The sequence below is a fragment of the Protopterus annectens genome, chromosome 16.part0 (assembly GCF_019279795.1).
Source record: "Protopterus annectens isolate FY-2018-M chromosome 16.part0, PAN1.0, whole genome shotgun sequence".
Classification (NCBI taxonomy): domain Eukaryota; kingdom Metazoa; phylum Chordata; order Ceratodontiformes; family Protopteridae; genus Protopterus; species Protopterus annectens.
The window spans coordinates 332,657,430-332,678,052 of NC_056750.1; the positions used below are offsets into that span (position 1 = coordinate 332,657,430).

A 20,623-nucleotide genomic window follows, 5' to 3' on the forward strand; every position below is an offset into this window, starting at 1 on the left:
TTGCTGTAATTTGTAGTAGTAGTTCTTTTTGTCTGTGAGTATAGCTTTTTTGTTATATTTCTCATCTGTCTAAATGTTAAATGCTCCGAGATATTTTTGGTAGTTCGCCACCTAGCCCAAGATTTATTTGAGTAGGATTTTTTGTCTGGTTTCTTTTGAGAGCCAGGGGGCTGGTTTGACTTAATTCTAATAGAACATTTAGGTGCATGCTGGTCAAGGATAGTTAAGAAATTATTGTTAAAGTATTTAACAGCCTCTTCAAGTGGGAGGTTTTTTTAGAGGTTTCCAGTCACAAGCACTGAGCTCACTTTGGAGTAGGAGTAGCACTGGGTTAAAGTGTTTGTTGGTCTGTGAAATCCTAAATTTGGGGAGGCTGGCAATTTCATTATTTTGCCTGATAATGTAGGTCAGTGAGTGATAACTTGCATTGTCAGGAAAGGGTCCTACCTTGTAAGTTTGGTGATGTTTATTAAGTATCCAATCTAAGGTGCTCTCTTTTTTTGTTTGGTTTAATTCTGGTTGTGGAGTTGATGGTTTGAGAGAAACCATGAAGATTAAAATGGGAAGTAGGATTTTCATTATTGACATATTTCCAGTCAGTATTGAAGTCTCCTAGTATTATTATTTCTTGTGGGTAGGTTAATGACATCCAGCTTTAGGATATCCTCTACAATATTGGTATTATTACCAGAAGATAGATACAGATGATGTATAAGGATTTACTATGGTTGAGTTGGATTTTGGAAATAAGGACTTCTGCATTATTGTCTTTTGGAGGGTTATAACGTAAAGAGGCGATTTGTAGCCCATCTTTATATAGAATTGCTACTCCCCCCCCACCCTTATGTTTTAATCATTCTTCTCTCAGTATAGTATATCCTGGAGGAATGATTTCATTATCTTTTGTTCCTGGTTTTAACCATGTTTCAGTCAGACATAAGATGTCAAAGGAGTAAACATCTAAGAGGGCATGGAGATGGGCAACTATGTATATGTATGTATAGATAGAGGTGTGTGTGTGTGTGTGTGTGTGTGTGTGTGTGTATATATATATATATATATATATATATATATATATATATAAATAAAACGGACACTATCCCAATGTAAGAGAAATGAAGAAAACACCCAAACGCCAAGGAACTGAATGAAAAGTCACTCAGATGGTAATTATCAAGCATACCATATAAATTCACAAACAGAAGGATATCCACGATGCTCCAAGCCAAGCAACAAGAGAAATATCACATTTCCAATAAAAAGCTGGCTGTTCAGCCCCGAAGACATAAAAATCTTGTAAAAACTTCTTTATTTAATGAAAAGTAAGCACTTTCGCAGAGAGAAACTCTGCTTCATCAGACCAAGATAAAAAGGAGGAACAAATACTTTATATAGTAAATCAAAGTAGGCGTTACCTGGAATACAATTAGTTGCATAGCAACTAATTGAAATGTGAAAGTACTGCTTCATACCTTGAATCACAAAGTTCAAAGAAACTCACATATACTATTTCCTCCATACTTTTAAAACATCTGGGATAAAAACAACAATCATGATATTAATGATTCACACTAGCCGAATGATACATCACAAAGAATGAAAATATATCACTGTTGAGCTAGTACTATCTTAGTTGATAACCTCCTTCATTCCCACAGGGTAAAATCCATTAACCATTATTCAAAATGCATTCATCGTATCCTAGAAATGACCAAATAGTGGTCATTGATACACTTATATTAAGATATACGTGTAACAAGAGTAAATACTAATTTTGATGAATTGCCATGCCATAGTACTGTGTAAAATAAATATAAATATCACATATTAAAACAAATAATCACACATATACAACGCTACAACGCCCCCAAGGCATATCCTCCCAGCACCACAGCGCATAGGACCGCAACACAGCACGCACATCCACCGCAGACTGCACACCAATTTAAACAATAGATATAGTTAGTTTACCAACATTTAAACGTAAACCGGTCCCCCAGCATTCATCATAGTTTCAACATGAGTCCTTAAGCAGATCCAAATCAATACACGATGCAATCAGCATCTCGCTACCGATACATAACCCCATCAGCAAGTCTCGACATATTCATGCCGTCCATTGACCCCCCACAATCAGCGCCCGATCACACACACTGAAGTCACAAGTGTGTACCCCAATGCAGACAAATATAAATGGTGCCAAAACACCACCTACCCGTGTCTGCAACAATCCAGCAAGGAACGTATTCAAGACCAGCACACAATTCACAACAGACGCACATGCCACAACACGAACCTGCCCCCCACGCACCACGATACCAAGCAAACACGCCAACGAAGCGCTGCACATGTGCGGAAGGTGACAACTAGTACTAAACGTATAGAAGCCGGTGTGCACTAAAAACGACTATAGCATAAATTACCCTGTCATGTGATCCCACTTTCTCCTATCCCTTACATAAAAGCAAAAAAGCAAAAGACAAAAAAAACACACGTTGTATATGTGTGATTATTTGATTTAATATGTGAGTCTACCCAAGTTTCTTTTTAGTACCCAAGAAGACTGGGGACCTCAGAACCATTCTGTACCCAAGCAATTTAAATTAGTATGTTCAAGTAATCGGACTTCCAGATGGTCACACACCAGTGTATTTTGCCTCTGTTGAGGAAGGATGATTGGATGTGCTCCATAAATCTCAAGAATATGTACTCTCATATGAAGATAGAAGTGTTTGAGAAGAGCTCTATATTCTGACTGGGAGCCAGCCATTATCAGTTCATAGCCCTGCCATTCGATCTCCCCATAGGTGTTCAAGATTATGGCAGTGGTGGCATTTGTGCTTATTAGGGATCCAGGTTTTCATATACCTTGATGATTGGCTCTTGATTTACTTGATTGACTCTTGATAGGTTGTCACATGTACAAGTCAGTTATCACACCATTGGGATCTTTTGCTCCAATTTGACGCAAGATCTAGGCATTACAGTTAATCTAACCAAAGTCAGTTTACACTGTCCCAACAGATAGTTTATCAGATGCCACCTCAGCATGAGTTTAGAGATTGTCTGACTTCCAATTTTGAGTGCTTTCCCTTTGTCTGATGGCAACCCAGGATCTTCACCACCCCTTCTCTCCAGCAAAGTTGATGCTTCATCTTTTGGGTTTGATGGCACCCACAATCCTCATGGTCCCATTTGCCAGATATTACTTGAGAGTTCTTTAGTGGACTTTAGTGGTTCAGCGACCCCAAAGGTTACAATCAATTCATGCCACAATACAGCTTATCAAATCTGCAAGCAGGACATAGCTTGGTGGATAACACTGTCTTGTGTGGTAGATGGGTGTCTATTTCTGATTAACTCCCCTGTGGTGGTAGTGACAACAGAAACTTCCTTCTAGGGTTGGGGGGACACTTTGAAGGGAAAAACTGTCTTAGGCACTTGGTCACAAATAGAGGTCCATTTTCACATCAGTGTTCTGGAGATGAGAGCAGTCAAGCTAGCATCGCAAGCCATTCAGGATACTGTCCCCGGTGGTGTTGTCAAGATGCAGACAGACAATACATCAGTAACCTGGTACATCAACAAGCAGAGAGCAACCTGCTACTACCCCTCTGCTGAGAAGCCAGGAGAGTCCAGCAGTGGGCGATGTCTTCACACTGCTTTCTTATAACAGTGCATATCCTGGAGTCATCTAGTGTTTTGGCAGACAAATTCACCAGGTCTGTTTTGATGCCTTGCAAGTGGTCTCTCAATCCAACATTGACAGCCTTGATCTCCAGTCGCTGGAGCCAACCTTACTGTAATCTGTTTGCGTCTCACCTAAACAAGTGCAGAAGTTACTTTGCCTTGATCCCGCCACAGAGTTGTTCACTGAGGAATGCTGTAATCCACATTTGGCCCCCAGGTATCACCTATGCTTTTTCCTCATTGCCCTTAATGAACAAATTAATGCAGATAGCAAGAATATGCAAGGCCAAGGTGATTCTTATTACCCCTTTCTGGCCTCATCAACCATGGTTTGCCTTCCTGTGGCATCTTTTATTGCATTGTCCATAAAAGCTGGATTACTGTTTAGATCATTTAATACACCCATCCAGACTACCCCCCCCCCGGACCAGAAAAGCGTGACGTTAACCACTTAATTCCTGCAATTCTAACATTAGCCAGAGATGTCAGGCTTTCCGAGCCAGTAGTCCAGATCCTGTCAGCATCCCAAAAATATACAACTACTAGGGTATGCTGCAGCAAATGGAAGAGATTTTCCATTTAGGCTGCTTCCAAGATCCAGTTTTTCAGTTATCAAAGTTCAGTTGGCAGCTCTCTTGTTGCCATACTGGCTAGAACATCACCTCTGTAGCTTCTGTTGATTTCCAAAGCCTTTATAAAGGGAATAGTCCTTCAACCCCCATCAGAAGCCCAGTCCTTCACTGGGATATTATTAGCATGTTACAAGCATTAACTCAACCAACCCTTGAGCTAGCAGCCGCCATAGATTTAAAGTTCCTCCTTTGGACAACAGTTTTTCTAGTGGTAGTCACTTCTGCTAAGGATTTCAGAAATGCAAGCACTTTCCTGCCAACCACCATATTGGGCCTTTCATAAGGATAGGGTTTTCTTAAGAACTAGTGCTTCTTTTCTTCCTAATTTGGCATCCAAAGCTAATCTAAATTAGTCAATGAATCTACCACGATATTCGAACAAAGGTGAAATACATATTGGTTATGTTGAATTTTCCATCATCAGCTTAGATTTTATCTTCATATAACTAAATCTTTCAGAATATTAGGTCAGCTGCTTATGGTGTTCTCCAAGCCAAAATTAGGCAAAGCAGTGGCTAAAATTACTCTATCTAGATGGCAATCTAATAAGCCTTTCTTATTGTACATAAATTAAATACAACCTCTATAATCTAATCTAAACCAAAGATTCAGTCCACAAGGGCCGCAGCCTTTGTCAATAGATTAGCTGTTATCTGTGTAGCAGCTACTTGGTCAACATTTTATACCATTGTCTCTCATAAGCTGGAGGAACAGTCTAGATCTCGTTCATTCTACTCAGCTATTCTCAGGAATGTCCCTACTTTTTTTGTTAAAAGGTATCACTTATGACGTAAGCATTCATACATTTATATAAATGAAAACAAACCGTATTGACATATTTTTAGTTACAAACATGCATCGCTTATAATCTGTGCAGTCTTTATCAGTCAAACATTACAAAGCTGATTAAAGTCTTGCCTTCTTTTAAACCTCATTTCTTCTCCAAATCATTATTTTGCATATGTGGTACTTTCCCACAGTTCACATTTTTTCTGTGTAATTTTATCCTATCCTTTTCTAAACATCCCACTTCAGTTCTGTCTCTGTTACTGTATCCACTACTTTTAGTACAGCTGGTTTAGACTTTGATTTCCATTTTCTATTAATTATGTTTTTGACAGCCACCAGAATTAGAGACTGCAAGGCCTTACAATGTCCAGGCAATTCTGATTCTGTATCACAGCTCAAAAAAATCATTTCATTAGTTTCACCAATATGTTCACCCAGTATTTCTGATACAGTAGTCTAGTCTTGCAGGAAATATTTAAAGTCTAACAACTCATTACACTCCCAAAAAATATGTTGACAGTTGCCTCCCTCTTTCCCATCACATCTCCAATATTGAAAACCTACCTAAGGGAAAAATCTTTGGAGTCTACTTGGGGTATAAAAATACGTCTGCAAACACTTCCAAGCAAAGGTTCTAAGTCTTCTAACTTTGTTGCATATTTGTGAGCCATACAGATATATTCCCCATTGTTTCTTTATGAATTGCTTATCCAACCTCTCTTCCCAAGCCTTTCTAACTTCCTCTGATTCTTATAGTTATCATGCAATATTTTATATGCCCTACTAATTATCTCTCTTTTTAACAGCAGCTTCTCGTCTAGATTCTACTAATAACTCTGCCAGTGCTGTTCTTTCACTTAGGATACTCCTATTTCTTTCTCTGAATAAATTCTATTATTGATCCTTGATAGGGAAGGTGCTCTCTAGCCTGCAGTCCAAATTAATTCTTGGCCTTTTCCCCTTCTATTAGCTTTTCTTCTCTAATTATTTGCTCCCAATATCTTGGTTCCTTTGCCATTTTTCTCCAGTAAATCCCATCCCTATCTGCAGAATCTCATTCCTCCATCCTCATGTTGGCTTAGTTCTTAGAATGCTTTCTGCTTCTTTATGAATATAATATTCTGTATGGTTATTCTTCTCCTTAAGGATCTGCATACAAAATCCCAGTAGCTCCTTGTATATTGAGCTTCTGCCTGTTTCACCATCCCTTTCCACTTAGCACAAGCAGAAAGGCTGTAATTAAGTGTGTATGAGGCTTAATTGTGTAGCTCTGATTTACCCCTTCTTCAAATCACATTGTTCTATTGGAAAGATCAGCTTATCCCACTTGACTCGTGCTGTCTTCTCCTTCCAGATAAAATCCTTTAAGTTTTCATTAATTCCTATACACAGGTTCTTCTCTGTTTGATAGCCTGAACTGTGTATAAAACTAAAGGGACTAAAAACGTTTTTCACTGCTTGTATCTTTTTATCCATAAAACAGAGCCTTCAATTTCTCAGTTTTTGTATTATCTTTTGTTTGGTCTCTTCACAAGTATCCTTAGCTGTCATAATAGAATCTCTTTTAATCCATATTCCTAAGTACTTCCTTTTATGATGTCCCCAAAAATATGGGTATTTATGAATCAATTTGTGTGTGGGTACATAGTTTACAGCTATTGCCTTGGTTTTATTTCATTAATTTTGTAACCTGAAAAGACTCAAAACTGGCTCAGAATGTTCCACAGCATTGAAATGTCTTTCTGTTTTTTTTGGGTCTAAAATATCTGCAAATAAAGCCAGCTTTTCCTGACTACCATACCAGTTATATCCTTGAGTTTGAGTCCCTTATTTGCTTTTCCAGTGGTTCTAAATACAAGGCAAATAAATGGGAAACAGGACACCACTGTCTGGTTCCTCTGCTCAAATGGATCTTATCAGAGGGGAACCCACCCACTTTTATTTTCGCCTCCAATCCATCATATATCATCATTATCAACCTTATAATTTTATCACATAATGCAAATGCTTCCATTGTCCTACTTGTAAAATCCTAGTTTACTCTGTCACATGCTTTCTTTGCATTAAGACCCACGAGTAACAGTGGTACTTTCTTACATTCTGCTTTCCTATTGATGATCATTGTTCTATTAATATTGTCAAATGTTTGCCTCCCCTCCACAAAACCACATTAATCCATATCTGTCAATTTCAGCATCACCTTTTCCATTCATTTAGCCATTATTAGACATAAACACTTATAGTCATGGTTTAGAATCAAAATGGGCCTATGTAAAGCTGAATGATAGTTTTTTGCCATCTTTGGGTATTACAGCCACCACTGCTTTCTTCCAGGATGTTGGTGCTTCTCCTCCTCTTAAAATACTGCTAAACAAAACCTTCCAGATCTTACCTTTCCCTCCCATCTTCAAAACTTCCTCAGGAATACCATATGTTCCTCGGGAACCTCCTGTAGATGGGTTATAAATCACCATTTTTATCGCATCTCCTCCTGTTCTGTTAGTAATTGAGCCCCATCTACCTCGAACCTTGGCATATTTTATTCTTCTGTAAGTATTTCCATTTGTGCCTTTTCTTGATTTCCACATTTCTCTATTTGCAGATTTTCATAAAATTTCTGAAATATTTCTTGTACCTCTGTACGTTTTCCTTGTTATAGGTTCCCTAAGCTTAGCAACAACTCTTTCTACTTTCTTATACCCAAGTCATTGTGCTAAGTTTTTGTGCTCTGGAGTTATCAAAAAAAAAAGTTTAACAGCAATCTTTCTAAACTCGTGCATATTGTCACTGTAGTCCCTTAGTACTCTGCACTTGCACCTCTTCTTAGTCTGTGAGATTCCCCCTTTTTCTGCAATACTTTAATCTTTGTCAGCCCCTCTAAATAATTCTAGTTACTTATCCATATGTCTTATTTTCACCATGTTTTTAAATTACACTTTAATGTTATCCCACTCCTCTCTAACTATGTTTTCAGAAGACATTTCTGTCTTCCCTAATAACATTGGAATAACTTCCACTTCTCATTCCTTAAGTTCCTCTCTTTAGCAGATGGGTGTGGAAGAGACAGTCTCTCATTTTTATTTAATTACCCTGCATTTTTATTTTATTTATTATTGACACATGATCATGAAATAGTTATTGGATGCATATGAAAACTTTCAATTAAATGCACATGTTCCAGTGAAATATTTCTGCCCAGCCCAGTTTTTGTACCTTGAGGAATATGTAAATTAACTCTGAACTCCTACTACTGTATTCGCATCTTCCATACCAAATATTTTCATAACCTTCTTCAAAAATCTCCCCTCATTATATTTTCCCTTCTGGGCACCCCCAGATACATCCTCACTGCAGCAAATCAAATTTTAGTCCCCGCCTATAAGTAATTATGACAAAAGGAGATACTGCCAGCCCAGATAGCTGGAATTTTGTAAATAATTATATGTCATTTGTGAATATCAACATGATTCATACAAGATGTTTGTGTTACAAATGTAGCAGTATGTCATATAAGATGGTTTGTACAGACATGTGCTGAAGAGTATTTTACAAAGTGCTGTTTGAAATGTATCCACAGTTTACCCTATTGGAATAGAACAGAAATGCACATGCACTATTGTAACTAATTAAATGTATATTTTAACAGTGGAAACTGGAATACAGGAGGTTAACTTCAGAAAAATAAAATGAAATTACTTTGACTAGGCTATAAAAAGATGTTATCTTTTAGTTTCAGTGCAGCAACAGACGTAACATCTGTACTAGAGAAGTTTTCTGTATTGTCTATAAATATAGAAGAATGTAAATTGTTTTATGACTTCTACCATCTGCCAAAAGATCTGAAGTCTATGTATTTTTACAGGTAGATACTAAATACTACCAGCAGACATTAATGGTTGCTTTCGGGCGTGGGAGCTAGGAGTCAAATGACAAGAAATAATGTAATTCTGCAAGCTAACCCAGCAGTAATATTTGAGATATTAATTTAAGAAGTCTCTTAGAGAGAGACAGAATTCTGTATTCAGTCTTGGACCTGAGAAGATCGTTCACCACACTTCTGCCTTGCTCTGAGTAAGTCAGTCTAGGGAACAGTATAATTTTCCAAGATACAGTCAGGAATATAGCAAAGCTTAATTTAGATGTTTTTTTCTTTATTTGAAACTGTCCTGCAGTGTTTTAAATATTTCCTGTGATTTTGAACTCTAATATCACTGTAGTTCTATACTGAGTATTTTCTTGTTCGTTTTATTATTTATTATTAAATATTATTTAAACCTTTCATTGTGGCTGATCTTTGTAGAACTATTTAAGTTCTGAGAATAGTTGCATATTTATTTTGTGACACTGTGGGCCACTCCTAATAACCTTGCTCATGGTCAAACTACCATTTGTATTAATAGTAACATTACACAGTAAGATTTGACACCCTTTAAGGTTTTTAAAGTAGCTGATAAGGAGTGACTGGTGGCAGTGGGAAACTACCTTGTAGTCTGGGTAGAAGGGGGTATAGGTAGTAAACCTGTGCCAGCCTTTCCCAGGTGTTTGTGGTGTGTGTGTGGCAGCTACTTGGGCAGGGACACGAAGCACTGGATGAACAGAGAGAGGGTGTTGGAGGTCTTGGCTTAGTGTCTCACCTGAATTCTCAACTCTATAAAGCTGTGCCAGCGGGGAGTGTTATTGAGGTTCTGGAGAAAGGAGGGAGAAACCAGCCCCGGACTGACTGACTGGTCTGTGTGTGCTGTTAAGGGAAATTGCAGTTGATGCAATGAAATGAATCTGGAAATATTGTGTACACCTTGTCATCCTCCAAGCGTACATCCCCCACTGGTGAGGATTGAGGCTCCTTGATTACTGGTCCAGTGGTGGGGTGTCACAGTTATTGGTTGGCAGTGATGGGATAGTCACATATTGGGATTCAGTGGTGTGGCTACTGAACTCCTGTAGCATGTAAAAACAAGAAATGAAAAAGAACCACACCGTAGTACAAATCTGTTAGTGAAAGATTAAGCGCTTTTCGTTTATTGCAATGAATAAACTTCTTCAGATCAGTTAAAACAGGAAATCACAGTTTAAATGCTCACTTAAGTTTGAAAATCAATTACATGCTTAAAGTGATAACACCCTTCCTACTTAAAAGCACAACCAGACCAAAAACTGTTTAAAAAGAACCTGTAGTACGCAGACATTATGAAAGCATTAATACCAGTAACTAACCTACTACAACAAGTTCTAAGTAGGCTATGAAAAATAAAAAAAATAAATAAAAGATGAAAAATATAATAAATAAATAATACTAACTAAAAAAATAGATGAAAAATATAATAAATAATACTAACTAACTAGTTAGTATTATATTTTTCATCTATTTTTTATTTATCTTATTTATTTTTTTTATATATAATTCCATTTGTTTCTGTGACTAAAGATAATGCCAGTCCAGCTATCTGGAATTTTGTAAATAATTGTATGTCATTTGTGAGTATCAACATGATTCATAAAAGCTGTTTGTGTTACAAATGTATTAGAGCTGTATGTCATATAAGATGGTTTGTACAGATGAGTGTTGAAGAGGTATTTTACAAAGTGTTTGAAATGTATCCACAGTGTTACCGTACTGTAATAGTATGAAAATGTACATGCACTGTTATAGCTGTTTAAATTTAAACCGTAGAAACTGGAATACAGGAGGTTAACTTCAGAAAAATAACTAAAATTAAATTACTTTATGGCCAGGCCATAAAAAGATGTTATCTTTCAGTTTCAGTGCAGCAACAGACACAATGTTTGTACTAGAGAAGTTTTCTGTATTGTCTTTCAATGTGTAGGAATGTAAATTGTTTTATGACTTCCACCGTCTGCCAAAATATCTGAGGTCTATGTATTTTTACAGGTAGATGCTTAATGCTACCAGCTGCCATTAATGGCTGTTTTGGGGCCTGGGAACTAGGAGTCATATGACAATAAATGGTATAATTCTGCACGCTAGCCCAGCAGTAATATTTGAGATATTAATTTAGGAAGTCTTAGAGAGAACACATTCTTTATTCGGTCTTGGTCCTGACGATCCATTCACCACACCTCTGTCTTGCTCTGAGTAAGTAAATATAGGGAATAGTATAATTCTCTTAGATATGGTCAGGAATATAGGAAAACGTAATTTAGATGTGCTTTCTTTATTTGAGACTGTCCTGTAATGTTTTAAATATTTCCTGTGATTTTGAACTCTGCACTGTAATTATATACTGTGTATTTTGTTTTTGTTGTTTTATTATTAAATATATTTAAACCTTTCATTGTGGCTGATCTTTGTAGAGCTATTTAAGTTCTGAGAGTACTTGCATGTTTATTTGGTGGCACTGTGGGCCACTCCTAATAGCCTTGCTCTTGGTCAAACTAACATACATATATCTGAGGATTACCAAAGCCATCAGTATTGTGCAAAGCAGTTCTGCAGTGGTCATAATATAAGCCAACAATGTTGGAGCCCCACAGTATCAGAATCACAGACTTGCACCCCCTTTACAAGACCCATGTTCATACCCATTCCTGGGTCTGAACAGGTGGAGAAATTCAATTTCTGAGATATTTGTAGCTTCTTTCAGTTTTGTTGATTTTATGGTATGATCATCACGGGATAGCTGTGAAGATTAAGTTTGGTAATGCCATACTGTTTTTTTTTTTTTTTTTTTTTTTTTCAGGGGTGCAACTTAGCCCTCTGCACTTACACACGCTGAGATCACACTACTGTAAAGCACACAGAAAAAATAGCAATGTGAAATCAGCTGATTTTCAACTACTGGTTTTATTACTTGTTAAACAAAATTAATTTTAACTACATGAAGTACAGGTGCAAGTCTTTGTTCCATCTTTTGATGTCCACTAGCATTGAAACTCAATTGATCACTCCCAGCAGGTCAAAAACGCACTATAAAATTTAATGGATTGAAGCTACAACCACTTGTAAAATGAAAATCATTTCTTTCTTTGAGTTAGCCAAAACTCTACTACTAACTTTAGACACACTTTGTTTTAATAGTGGTAGTGTTATAACATTTTTTTCCCAAGGTAAGGTGGAGTATTAGCAAGTTTGGAAGGGCACTGAGGGGGTGCTATGTCCCAGGGTCCTTCCTCTTTGTTATACTGCCTATGATGGCCGTGCCCTTGCCCAGCAATCAAGGAGCCTCAGTCCTCACCACTAACACCAGAGACGATGTCTCATATAAGAGGAAAGGATAACAAATACACACAGGAAAGTACAGTTTCCCTTGTGTGTACACAGAGACCACAGTCAGTCTGGGGCTGGTTGCTCCCTTGCTCCCCAGTAAGACTCCCCACTGGCACAGCTTTAGGGTCCAGATTTCAGCCTAGCTGGTAAGCTAACTTCCAGTACCCTCTCTGTCCAACCAGTGCTTTGTGTCCCTGCCCAGGTAGCGGACACACACACTTTGAGGTAAGTATTTATACAACTTCACAGACACTCCTGGGAAAGGCTGACGCAGATTCTCCAGCTGTGCCCCTTTACCCAGACCTATACGGTAGTAATTACTGCCACCACCAGCTAATAATCAGCTAACCAAAGGTCCTTAAAAGGGTGTCCAATTATTACTGTGCAATATTATTATTCAGTAGTAGTGTAACTTAAGCAATCTTAAGGCTTTGAAAGGGCTTGTTACAGGATCACTTAGTGTACTCTAGATTAATTATCTCTACATAAACCAGCCACAGTTATGGGGTTTTAAAAATATTTAATAATAAATACTAAAAACACAAGACAACACTACTGCACCAAAGTGCTATTCAAGAGTTTAGAGATCACACAAACTTAAAATAATTCCGTAGTACAGTTCTGACATAACAGAAAAAAAACTTAGTCTAATCTTTATAGTCCTAGCTATTTCTACAAGAAAACATACTTCTAAGATAACTTACTTAATACACAGGCAGAGTGCTGATAAGTTGGATATCCAAGATCAAAATGCTTAATCTCTGGGTCTCACTGTTTAAATTGAAACTCCAGTTCTGATAAACATTACATCATCCTTTTCACCCTTCCTGGAGTTCCCAGGCTACACATTAACTGCATTTACATTTTTTTACACTTGGAGCAATAAAGGACATTCTATATGTAAATTCATGTCATTAACTTTAGCCTTAAAACAATAGGCAGGATGCTTACTCCAGACTTATCGACTAATTCTAACTTCAAAGGAAAAGACAAAGTCATTTTAATTTTGAAGGATCAATAAGCAATGCTTGACTTTACAGCAGATGGCAATGTTGCCACATTGTTGAAACAGCATTTCTTTACATTTAAGACACAAGCCTGTATTTTACATTTATATTTACAAATGATAGAATTATCTATAAAATTCTGTCTGGCTAGGCTGGCAGCCTTCGCCCTTCTCTACCATTCTTCACACTGCCCCACTGTAGGAATCTGTGCAAATGATTAAAAGTGAGCTAGTGCTTCTTGTATTCCCAGGTTTGATTCCCTCAGTCTCCATTTGTGTTTTCTGACTGTCCAAATCATTTAACTAGACAGTGCTGTGGGGTGGTTGGGTTAATTGGCCTAAGCTTCTTGCACGCCAAGTAACGGTCTATGAATTAAATAGAGATTTACATTTATCTAGATAAGTTTACCAATTGTCTCATTAAGTATAATGCCCCCTTCAGTATGTACAGGTACCAGGCACAACTTGAAGAACTGGAGCACTTTATCACTAAGAAAATTAAGGGCCTAAATCACTAGAACTACAGTGATCATCTCAAAGCCCTGTCCCTTTTTTTCGACATCTTACAGGCTGCTGAAGATCAATCTTTGCTTTGTGTACAAAGCCACTTCTGACCCCCATCCTTTCAGATGTAATAAAGATCCTCAATTCCAATAGTGGCAGAAACACCAGCTCAAGAGACCTCGGTCTGTTTTGCAACTTAAATAGAACATGGTGGGGGGATAGATATGCCCTGCAAATAATGCCACTTCTCTGGAACCCTCTTCCGCTTCATGTAAAGCAAAGTGTATCCTGTACTCTCTTCTAGCATAATCTGGATGAGTGGATGGGAAGCTGCAAGTTCACACCTAGACTGGCATCCTTGTCCCTTATGGACAGTGGTAATATGTTAATGTCTATTTGCCCCGGGTTAATTGTACTAATATTGCAAAGGGCAATGGGTTTAATCTTATTTGTGATACATGGCTAGGCTTCTGAAAGTCTGCATGGATCAGTAGCCTATTAAGAACCTGTGAATCTGTAGAGTAATTGCCAGCATAATTTGCGGTCTCTTTAAAATCAGTTTCTTTGATGTTAAACTTGTGGGTATCTGCTATTACTGCAGTAAATTTATTTCTCAACCTGGACGTTTACAGAAACGTCACTGCCGCTTGATGAGTCTCAAGTGTTGTCTGCATAGTAAACTAAGTCAGGTATTTTAGCATCCTTTTGAGCATCTTATCTACTGAACCAGTTGTCTTCCTGTGCTGATTCCAGGAGAAACTGTACACAAGCAAATGATGAGGTTAGAATCGGTAATTCCATCCGGCACCTTCATTTTGTATTCATGGTCTTCCTTTGGGTCATTTCTTCATCATATTAGCCAGCTGTCTTCATCTCACTCCCGTACCTCCTGTTAACATTAAATGATCCTTGCACCAAGCCTGCATACACCATGCTTTATCAGAGAGAGCAGTTTACCTATGAATATGGTAATAATAGGCATCACTAAGAAGGACCACCTTCACTGTATCAGAATGCTATTTAAACCTAAAGTATGCAATTGTGCTGGTGGAACAGCTGTACCACTGACTGAGATGAAACATTTGCCAGGAAGTTACTGTACTTTCAATCAAACAACTTAAATCTTACTTGCATTTTTATCTGTTATCCCCTATTTTGAATTAGATAAGACAAATAAGGAGTCAGTTCGCACAATACAGAAGAGTATTTTCACAGTGTGCCTTGATGCTCCAATGCCCAGAGTTTCAGATGAGCTGTACAAGAGCCGAGTTGCAGCACAGATGCTTCATGGTGGAGGGAGTCGATGGAACAGCGGCAACAGATGGTTTGACAAAACCCTGCAGGTCTGTATACATGCTACATTTAATACATTGTAACCACTTCTAAATAAATGTGTAGAACGTTTCTGTTAGTGTCATGCTTGTGCTCTTTTTCCCTCAAAATATTGATGAAACAAAATTGATATAATTATATATATGTATGTGTATATATATATATATATATATATATATATATGTGTAGAGAGACGCAGACAGACACACTTTTCCACTATCCTGACCTGACTTCAATGTAATCTCTGCATTAGCAGGTCCTTTGCCAGTCTCAGAAATTAAATAATAGCTGATGTGACTAATGCTATGGAAGAAAATACTGACCTTTGGGGACAAAATATTGCCTAGATGCTATTTTGTTGTGCAGTACTTTACACACAAAGGACAGATGATAGAGTATGACTCATAAATGAGACTAACTTTTTTACTGACTAGTGCCCATCTGTGAAGATGTTCGTGTTACACTGCTGCAGTCATTACACTTGGGTTATCCTGCCGTCAGGTGGTCCCCGCAGTCGGCCTGAGTTCCAAAGTCTTGGTCCGCTGTCGGTTGCTGTCACTTCTTCCCTGACATCAGTACGCCAGGGGTATATAAGATGCACCCGATGGCATTTTCTTCAGTCTTTCTTGCCGCGCGGTGCCCGAAGCAGAAGCAGTTCGCAAGTGCCGGTCAGCCGACTCCTGAGATTTTCGAAGTCGAATTTCAGATCTGAAGTCTTCAATAAAGCTAAGTACCCCATTGGGGAAACGTTTTTTCTTGCCTCAGACCGATGTCAGAAAAAGTTAATTGTATTTCTTGTGGGAAGCAAATACCTCATAAGGACTTCCACTCTTACTGTATTCCATGCCTAGGCCCTGATCACGACGTCACTAGTTGTCAGTTTTGTGCTAGATTTAACAAACGCACTATAAAAAGACGTTTTGATTTTGCTTTGCACTACTTTGGCCGAAGGTTCAATTATACGATGCTGTCGGATCAGCCGACGACCTCAGTACCGAAAAAACACAAAGACAAGGATAGACAGGCATCTGAGGTCCAAAATCGACGAAACCTCTTCTAGGCCAGTCGCCGGTTCTCAGTGAGGCGCTTTTGCAGCCCCTGACACCCGCTACCTCAGAGCCACAGGCAGATACCGACTTCCACGTGGAGACATCTAGGCCTCTTGAAACTCAAGGTATTGGGCCTACGGAAACTAATCCCTCAGATGGGTCTGGAGCCGCTGAGCAGGCATCTGGCTTCTGAGGGTGTATTCAGACCTTCACAACTTACCGTTAAGACAACAACCAAGACAAAGGTACCATTAAAGACAAAGAAACAACTACAGCATTCTCCTGGACAGTCCTCCATGCCTAAGAAACAGATGCTCAAAATGGCCAAAGACCTCATTACTCTAATCAGGGGTCCCCATCCCCCTCCTGAGAAAAGGCCTAGGCAAGATACAGACTATGACTCCTCTGATCAGGTTTCCATTTCCCCTGATTCCTCTTCAGACAAGGAATACTCTCTACCCCCCTATGAGGACTCTGATGCTGAAGAATCTATCCCTTCAACCCCTCCTCCTGAGAATTATTCTTTTGGGGAAACTTTACATACCATGAGAGAGCATTTCCATTGGGAAAGTCAGGATTACTCAGAATCCAAGAAAAGGCTCAGGGATTTCCTCTTATTGCCTCAGCACAGGCCCCTGGCTATTCCACTTGTACTAGATATTGTGGATGATGTGTTCTCTGAATCCAGTTTATCTCCTGACTCTTTGCCCCCTGCTCCAGCCAAGCCAGATAGGTATTAGAGTCCCTGACTCTCACAAGTTTCTTTACAAAAACCCTTCTGCTGAACCATAAACTATTTCCCAGAGTCCAAAAGGGGTTAAGGCTTCCATTGCAAAAAATCCAGTACCCTCTGACAGAGATTCCAGAGCTTTGGGTAGATGGGGGAAGAAAGTATACACTTCTGCAACTTTAGCAGTAAGAGATTTAAATTGCTAGTTCCACATGCTTAAGTACCAACAGTATTTAATGGCTCAGTTAAAACAGAAAATACTTGCAAGCTCAGAAGCCCCTGATTGTAAAGAAATGCAGGATTTATTGCATGCAGTTGAACAGGTGGGAAAACATACTCTGCAATGTGGTTTTGATTCTTTAGAGGCCTCTTGTAGAGCCGCAGTTACAGGTTCTGTGATTTGAAGACAGGCTTGATTAAAAGAACAAAGTTTACCTGATCATGTTAAGGCAAAATTATTGGATGCTCCTTTACAGCATGATACTTTGTTTGGTGTTAAGGCAGAAGAGGTGTTAAAGAAAATGGAGGATAAAGCTAAATCTATGCAAACAGTCAAGGATTTCTTTCAGGTACAGCCACCTCGGTTTAGCAGAAATTGGCCAACAAAGAACTGGTCCTTTCCAGTCAGACAGACCACAGAGAGGCAGATACAGACGCCCAAGAGGCAGATCTCAACCCCAAGGCTCAAACAGACAGCGACAGTAGGGCACCTCAACCTCAAAAGGTGGTGATGACAAGTCTCAACCTTACAGGAAACAGTCACAATGACTTCCCCCTTCGTACGCCAAGCACATCCCTTTTGGAAGCCCCCTTAGGGGGAAAACTAGCACTTTTTTCTCAAAACTGGCAAACAATCACCCAAGATAAATGGGTCCTGAATATTGTGTCTCAAGGTTACAGATTCCAGTTTCATACCTTACCAAGGCTAAAAGGAATGCCAGACCTGCTACAAAATCAATGGGCAGATGCACAAAAACAAATTTCAGCCCTCATGGACATGAGAGCTATTCAAAAAGTACCACAACAGGAACGGGGACAATAATTTTACTCAAGGCTCTTCCTGGTCCCCAGAAAGGACCAGGCCTGGAGGCCCATACTAGACCTTTCAATACTTACCTGGATATTCCAATATTCAAAATGTTGACATTACAGCAGCTTCTACCCATGCTGGGCAAGAAGGCTTGGCTTGTTACTCTGGACCTCAGAGGCATACCTGTATGTCCCTATCAGACAAAATTGCAGAAGATACCTCTGATTCAAAGCTGGTACAATGCACTACCAATTCTCTGCACTACCCTTTGTGAAGACCCTGGGCGCAGTAGATAAGCCAAAGTGCCTGGCACCAGTAATTGCATTTTGCAGACAAAAAGGAATTCAAATATATGCATACCTGGACGACTGCCTCATTCAAGCAGAGACAAAGGACATTCTTCTATAGCATCTGGCATTTGTAAAAAGGTTGCTAATTTCTCTAGGGTACACAGTAAATGAAAAAGAAGTCAAAACTAGTGCCCTCGCAACAGATTATATTCCTGGGTGCCAGCTTAAATACAACGGCCCAGATGGCTTACCTCACGCCAGACAAACAAGTTCAACTAACTCAATATTTTCAATTACTGGCAAGAAAGTCCCATCTCCCTGCAAGAAAAATTCTGCAGGCCCTGGGATTCATGGCATCCTGCATACTACTAATACCATATGCCAGAGTGCATATGAAGAATTTACAGTGGTACCTAAAGTGTTTGGACTCTAAACTCTCACAGTTTAGAAGCAGTAATACCAAGGATTCCCTGCCTACAACAGGAGTTTCGATGGTGGGCAACAGGCATGTCACCTAAACAAGGGTCAGCCTTTTACCTAACCCACAGCCAGGCAAAATCTAACGACAGATGCTTCGGATTATGCCTGGGGAGCACACATGGCAGGAAAATGCATTCAGGGCAACTGGACCACAGACCAGATGCATCTTCACATCAATCAAAAAGAGATGTTGGCTGTTCAAAATGCCCTAACAGCTTTCAAGGACCTACATCCAGGACAATTATTACTAAAGACAGAGACAACACCACAGTAATGTGGTACATAAACAAGCAAGCGGGCACTCATTCTTATCCCCTATGCAGGCAAGCCATGACCTTGTGGAACACAGCTCTAACGTATCAAGTTCATCTGCAAGCACAATTCCTGCCAGGAAAGAAAAATACTCGGGCAGACTATCTAAGCAGAAATATCGTGGACCCTCACAAATGGAAATTGAATCCACAAATCTTCAGCATGGTAACTCAAAAATGGGGAAGCCCAGACATAGATCTTTTTGCCTCCCCACTGAATTGCCAACTACAAAAATTCTGCACAAGGACTTATCACAAACAAGCATGGAAAGTGGATGCTCTTCTGTTCAGCTGGAAAAATCTAAAAGTTTACACCTTCCCGCCACTACCTCTCCTTTCAAAGGTACTCCTAAAAGCCAGACAAGAAAAAACACAGATGATCCTGATTGCTCCAGACTGGCCACGCCAGCACTGGTACCCTATCTTAAGGAACTTGGCTCAAGGCCCACCATGGATTTTGCCTCAAATTCCACACTTTCTGACTCAACAAAACAATGAGATCCTGCACGGGCAGCTCAAAACCCTAAACCTGGCTGCATGGCAGATGTATTAGTCAAACAGGCAACACCTCTCTCTAAAGCTGTTATGGATGTCATTTTTGAGGCCAGGAGGCCAAGCACCAGGAAAGCTTACTCAGAAAAATGGAAAAGATTCTGCACCTGGAACCAGGCTCAAAACCTTGACCCTCTTGTTCCAAACATTCCTCAGATTTTACAATACTTAACTGAGATGCTGGACAGAGGCTTATCTTTCTCATCAATTAAGATCCACGCCTCTGCCATTTCAGCACATTACAACACGGATAATCCTTTATTCTGTCATCCCTTGTTAAAGCAGCATCTCAGAGGGGCTAAAAACATAAGACCGCCCCGGAGAGCACCAACACCAACTTGGGACCTTAACTCCATTTTGGAAAAACTGACACTACCACCTTTTGAGCCAGCCAATACAGCCGATCTAAAATTTTTATCACGGAAAAAAGCTCTGCTCTTGGCAGTAACGTCAGCACGAAGAGTCTCAGAGCTACAGGCACTAATGGCAGTGGAACCTTTTATAATTTTTCATCAGGACAGGGTATCTTTAAGGACAAACCCTACCTTTATGCCAAAGGTGGTATCTAGTGTGGCTCTTAACCAAACCATCCATTTGCCAACTTTTTATCCAAACCCCCAGAATAAAGGGGAGAAACTTTTGCATTCTTTGGACATGCACAGGCTCTACTTGGACAAAACAAAGGCTTTCAGGAAAACTGAGCAACTGTTTGTAGCATATGCTGCAGGATCACAGGGCAAGGCTATCTCAAAGCAGACTATATCCAAATAGATAGGACACTGCATTCGGTACTGCTACACACAGCATGGAAAATCAGTCCTAAATAACATTAGGCCACATTCCACCAGGGCAACAGCCTTTCTCAGAGGAGTACCTACCAAGGAAATTTTGGAGGCTGCAACTTGGAGTTCAGTGCACACCTTTACCAAGCATTACCACCTGCCTCTTTATTTTAAATCCAGAGCAGGCTTTGCCGCTGCAGTTCTTCAGGGTCTCATAGCCA

At 39.4% G+C, this 20,623-nt stretch overlaps 1 protein-coding gene across 6 annotated transcripts in view; it reads left to right on the forward strand.

Annotated features, from left to right (window-relative positions):
• The window catches only part of CRAT (carnitine O-acetyltransferase), a 475,040-nt gene that overhangs the window by 177,733 nt on the left and 276,684 nt on the right, over positions 1-20,623 (forward strand). For all 6 annotated transcript variants that reach the window (XM_044058286.1, XM_044058287.1, XM_044058289.1 and 3 more), the window contains one exon: positions 15,011-15,189. In XM_044058286.1, coding sequence (XP_043914221.1) covers positions 15,011-15,189 — 179 coding nt within the window. The remainder of the gene's footprint in view (positions 1-15,010; positions 15,190-20,623) is intronic.